At 45.0% G+C, this 6,000-nt stretch overlaps 1 protein-coding gene across 4 annotated transcripts in view; it reads right to left on the reverse strand.

The window, feature by feature from the left end:
* Positions 1 to 5,523, reverse strand: part of CDH7 (cadherin 7) — a 111,719-nt gene extending 106,196 nt beyond the window's left edge. Inside the window, exon 1 of one of the 4 annotated variants that reach the window (XM_083622574.1) lies at positions 5,345 to 5,523. In XM_083622574.1, the coding sequence (XP_083478700.1) occupies positions 5,345 to 5,470 (126 nt within the window). In that variant the 5' untranslated portion in view covers positions 5,471 to 5,523. Of the gene's footprint in view, positions 1 to 4,443; positions 4,536 to 4,689; positions 5,235 to 5,344 lie in introns of those variants that run through there. The other 3 variants (XM_083622575.1, XM_083622577.1, XM_083622576.1) reach the window with 3 other exon arrangements.
* Between the last annotated feature and the right edge of the window lie 477 nt (positions 5,524 to 6,000).

Below are 6,000 nucleotides of genomic sequence, written 5' to 3' on the forward strand. Positions count from 1 at the left end.
ACACACATATTTAGATCACTAGCCTATAAAACTGTTGAGGTTGTTTTTTAATTAACAATTCTTGCTACCTGCATGTAACCTTAGGTGTCCCATTGGGAAAGAAATTGTATTCTAAAATATAGTGGCAAATAAAGTTTCACTTAATTTTTTTTTGCACCTGATCTCAAGTACATTTGCTTGGAAATAAGCCTCACTGACTCTATGAAATCTATTTTCAAGTAAACTGATTTTTAAGGTTCCAACCGTTATATATGGAACACAATGCCCATATACCGTGACTGCAAACACAGTTACATGAAAGTTACAAGGACTTACTTCGAAGAAACTGCCTTTAGCACTGAGCTGTGCTTCACAGTGTTCATATACAAGCAGTCATTATAAACAGTTAACTATAGCATGCGGCCACAGATTTAGACAGGATGCATAAGATTTTCCACACCTCTAAAAATACTAATTATTATATTTGACTACAAATATGATCAGCACCATGATAGCAATAATTGCAATTCTCATCCAGTTAGCTGAGATGTCATGAATGAGTGAGCTTAACAGTGTTTATTAATATGGGCAATATTTATATAGCAATTAAACTTTTGGGAAGTGGCATGTTCTTTCCCTTCCCTTACCTGACCTTTAGGCACAAATCCATCCTTTCCATATACATCCCAAAGCCCACTTCACCCCAACTCTCAATCTGCCATTTTGGGGGAAGACTGATCTTTTGCACGAGACTTTGCCCCATCAGTATTTTTCTCCTCTATTCCTGACCTCCACGTGACACGACCGCCAATGTATTCCTGTTATAACTTACAGACCCATAGAAAGGCAGCTTGCTCTAAGAACTTTCCATATCTTATCCATGTCATCCACAGGGCAAGAGTTCTCCATTGCAAGGTCATGTGCAGCCTTTTAATGCCCTCAATGCTTCTTTCACATCTATTTCCCATTTTCTTAATGGCTTTGGCTTCTCAGCATTATCGCACCGCCCAGTTGTTAACCCTGATTCTTACTTTCCTTGGAAACAACCCCTATATGGAGCGCAGACAATGGCAACTGGAAAATTATACCCCATCTAGGTCAACAGTGCAAGATCTATCCCTTCATCTTCACACTACTCCTCAGTCTTTCAATCAAGTAACGCACTGTGTGTTGTGATAATTCCACCATTGACTGCTATCCCCAGAGTCTGAACTACGACCCCTTGAATACTTGTGGAAGCAGCAGGTCTGCCCCATGATAGCTGATCAGCTATAGCTACAGCATTTATAATTTGTCATTCTCTTTCACAAACCCACAGGGAAAACCAAATTGCTTTTGGTACAACATCTAAGTCCGCCTCCTGTGCTTTCAAGCATAACTGCACACCCCTCTCCAACCTTAAAAGAGAAATGTTCAATTTTTCAGGCATGTTCAATGCACCTTTGCTTCATGGACCCTAAGCAGGTGTGGAGGGAGTGGAATCTAGGTAGTTACAGCATACACCACAATTATAACTAGATCGTGATCCATATTACAACTGCTGACCCAGATGTTCTCAAAGACAGAAGCTGTCTTATTGGGAGAAGTATAGGAGGGTTCCCTTAAGAAGACAGTTCTCTGAAGCTAAAGCTGGCTTGATTATATGCATTCAGTTCCCTGTATTAACTATTAAACTTGGCTAAATAATCACAAAGGAGTGAAAACATATATGGCATGCTTCCTGGTATCTACATCCAAGGAGCATGCACTGGTCCAATTATATGGCCCTGCTACATCGAACTAAGTCCCGGTTCTTCAAACTCACAAGAAAGGACTTGACAAGTTTGCTAAACAAAGAAAAGGCATACTTCTGGGTATGGCATGGTTTTATGTAAGGACTGTATACAAAAAAATAAAATAAAAAGGTGATCATGATTCTTTATACAACGCTCAAGGAACAGGACTAAAGTGCATGAAGTCTTTACAACTTTTTAAGATGTGTGTTTGAATTTTACAACATGAAGTTGAGTAACCCAACCCATTTTCCTAAGGTTTTCTCAAATGAGCCTATGATATTAAAATGAGCACATTATTCCAGTCAAATTCCCCTAATTCTCTTTCTTTCTTATTCTGAAGATAAGTGGAGAGGGAAATCATTTCGAAGGTGAAAAAGAAAAAGCCATTCCATCATTTGGAGCACTTTATCCAATGATAGCCTACTAAAGTGCTGCTTCCCCTGCCTGCCTCAACACACACACACATGAAGTTTGAGCTCTTCTATCATGCTTCCATTTGTCTTCCATTGAGGACAAAATTTCAAGAATTCCCCCAAATGTCCATTTGGGAAAAGAGAGGACAGTCTGTTTTTCTATGCTATTTCTATAGCTAAAGCAGAGGTTCAGGAATCAAATCCAGCACTCAACTCTGCCTTTGTTTTCATTTCCTTGTCAAGATTAAGACATCTCCATATACAGAAGGGATTACTTTGTGGCAGCTCCCTCCCTGCAAAGCCACTATGTTCCCAGAGGAGGCACTCCTGTATTGCTGCTTATAGCTCCACATTCACACCACCTATCTTTATGCACCCCTTCTCAGCAAGGCTCAGCTGATGCCTTACTGTCATGAGAAAGCAGAAGATAAATCTGGCAAGAAAGCATACATAAACAAATGGTACCTCATCAGCTAAAGCAAATGAAGACATTTGAGAAGAAAATGTTACTGCAATATCTGGTTGTGAGATAGACAATGAAATCTTACTTCATCCCAGGCTGTGCTAAGAGTTTCTCAACTCCAGATCACTTAAAAGTTGAAAATAAGCAACTTCCATTAACTACTTACATTTTTGAACACTTTGGGATAAAAAAAAATCTTCTTCACTCTAAGGATGTTGACTCAGGATGAAATAAACATGGTTTTCTATAGGAATAGCAGATATGCCCAGCCCAGCGGCTGACTTTTCTAAAGGTTAAACACATGCATGCACCAAAGACCTAGGGTGCAGGTTTAAGGCATTGAAAACAAGACGTCAAAATGAGGACCATACTTCTTAGGCAAAAATGGCCATACTCCAGGATGTATTGCAGTTCTACAGATGCTCTACAGTTACTCTCTTACACACAAGGAAAGCAGAGCACTGTGGTTCTATCAGCACAGGGAGACTTAAAGAGTGTCATTGTTAACACCATCCCCCTGACCTATAAGCGATACTTAATTAGTTATAATCTTTCACTTTTTAAAGGTACAATGTCCTCCAATTAACCCTGAAGACCTTAAAAGTTTTTTCAGAAAGATGATCACTATTAAACACTGGATGGTGCTGTGTCCCTCGCCCCGTTATCTTAACCAGCTTAAGCCTTCCATGTGTAGTTCTAGCAAAACCTGAAAACTTTTGGTATTCGCATACGAATATCCTTACTGGTTCAGATCATCATCCATACATCTCTAAGTCCTGCTTCTGCGTCTAATCTCAAGTATTTTCTGTTCATAGGAAACCTTGATCAGCTTATTTTAATGCCAAACAAAACATAGATCAATTAAGCTCCATTTCTGTCAGCTGATTTTATTTACTTAATTGAAATGTTGCTACTCTTTATGAACAGCACAGGCCATACACATTGTACTCCCTCAGGTACTCACACCTTGTGGTGCTTTAAAAGTTAGACTTGGGAGGTTTTGAACTGAAGACAAAGCTCATCTTCAGTCACAGATTTCAAAGGTAAATCATGGCAGCATAGCAGGGAAATACTTTTAAAGAAACCTATAGTTATTTTTTTGCTAAACACTCTGAGTACTGCCATGCCAGTTATTATCAATCATTGCTGGTATTTATGTATCTGCAGCTTTACAATTTATATTCTGACTGCCAGAAAACAACCAGACCCCTCAATACCATTTCCTACCACTGACCCGTCAGGATATCTGGCTACCTGACATATCAGCACTCACACAAAATCCCAGAATCCAAATGTCAACAGAAAAGCTAGGTTGTTGTCTTTTGCAAAAGATGCACATCTCTGACTTTCACTAAAAGGCAAAAATGGAAAGGACACCTAAATTCATCTACCATCAAAATTAGCACAATATAGTCAGAGGGGTGCCTACAGTAGCCTATATATCATTACCAAGAGGGGTTTTGGTTGTAATTGATGGTGGTTGGCTGCTTGTGTCCTCCTAGCAAGGTATAATTATATCCAACAAAGCCTTAATATTTTTATTTTCCAAAAGAAAGAAGGGAGGGGGAGAGAAAGGACAATATGTCCTGTTAGATGAAACAATGAAGTCAAGAGTGTCATTTCAAGTCTGCTTTGACTCCAAGCACTTTCTATCAAACAGGGCTATTCTTCCCAACAACTGAAAAGGATTAAAGTATCAACGATTCCATTTGCGGAATCAAAAAAAGCTTCACCGAGCACAGTCTCTCTCTCCCCCCCCCTTTCCTTAAACCCATCCCTAACAAAAGTCATCCTGAAGGCAACAGGGACTCACCTGACATCACAAAAGGAAGACCTGAGCATTAGACAAAATGTCCATTTTACTTTATCGATCAGCAGGACGTTTGATCAGCTAGGCAAGCAGGGCAAAAAGCCAAATCTAATTTACAAAAAAAGGAAAAAAAGAATCGGGGGTACACGCACGCACATGCACACGATGGAGGTCAGCAGGAGCCAGTCACACACCGCAGAGGGAACCTCACTAAGTGCATGCTAATTAAAAACACGTTCTCACTTCCACCTTTGCAAAAACTGCGAAACAACCCGGCTTCCAAAGGATGGAGACGGCAGAGGCGCGCGGAGATCTGCCTGCATCACTAGCCTTCCAGTCCACAGCATCAGTACCAGCAGCAGGCAGTAGGACAAGCGCAAGGTGGTAGCAGTTTAGCTCTCCAGCAAATTGCATGGGGCGGCGGGGAGGGGGATGAGAAGCTTTGCCCCCTCCCTTGCTTCCTTTTGCAAGAGTAGCTGGCTTCGTCCCAGCTGCCTACGTGATCTACCTCCTGAGCCATTCTCGAGCCGCTTTCTTTCTAAGGGTCCTTATGGGAGTTTGTTCCCCGCGATCATATCTTGCTATCTATGGCATCGACTGGTGGGAGGGCGAGGGGAAGAGGCAGCAGAAGTCCGCTCCGGGTGCCTTTTGCAAGCTCGGCGAAATCGAGCATTTCTCCCGGGGAAGCCTCTTTGCCCAGGCAGCGTCTTTGCCGCCAGCAAGCGACGCGATCGGCGAGGTAAACTTCGGGACGCGATCCCCTCGCCCGCCCGTCTAGCCGCAGAGCGGCAGCTGACTTTGCCCCGGGACTCGGAAGAAAGGCTTGCGAAGGAGGAAAATGCGAAGAGGGAGGGGAAATTAACCCACCACTTTCCCTGCAATTGCTCTCACGATGCAGCCTTACCTGCTTATTCCGCGCTGCTTCCTTCCCCGCGCGTCTCTCTCGCCTCGCAGCCGCCGAGCCAGAAGCCTTTAATCCAAGCGGGCCGGCGCCGGAGCCGCGAAGTCCTGGCCGCCTCTTCTCGACCATGTGCCCGGGCTCCGCTCGAGAACTTGCTTCGCCTAGGCGAGCGGCTTAGCTTCGGGCGGACGCCGACACAGGGGGTTCCCTCCCCGCCAATCGGAGCCTGCCGAGAGGCCGCCAGAGCCAATGAGCGGCGAGGGGGGTGCTCCTGCGGCGCCGGGCCCCGCCCCGCCCTGCCCAATCGGCGCCGTCCGCCCGAGCGCGGCGGTTCAGCGGCGAGGTGAGCCCCGTTTCCTCGGCCGATCGCGAACGCCGCGCGCCTTGCCTTCGCCCGCTCGCTCGGAGAGAAGAGGCGGCCGCGCTTCCTGCGCCTCAACTGGCGATGGAGAGAGGAAAGAGATCCAAGGAGAGAGTCCCCGGGATGCGAGGGGCGGGCGGCTGCAGTGCAAGTCCACCCCGGGATCCGTTTTAGGGAGCCCATCCGGAAGGAAAGAGATCCAAGGAGACGGCTCTAGACCGGGAAGCGAGCTCCCGGGACCAGCCTTCTTCATTAGGCAGAGGGAGGCCTTAGGCGGCCCATTCGAGGTCTCGGGAAG

The sequence above is a fragment of the Podarcis filfolensis genome, assembly GCF_964270895.1.
Source record: "Podarcis filfolensis genome assembly, chromosome: 7".
In the NCBI taxonomy this organism is placed as follows: Eukaryota; Metazoa; Chordata; class Lepidosauria; order Squamata; family Lacertidae; genus Podarcis; species Podarcis filfolensis.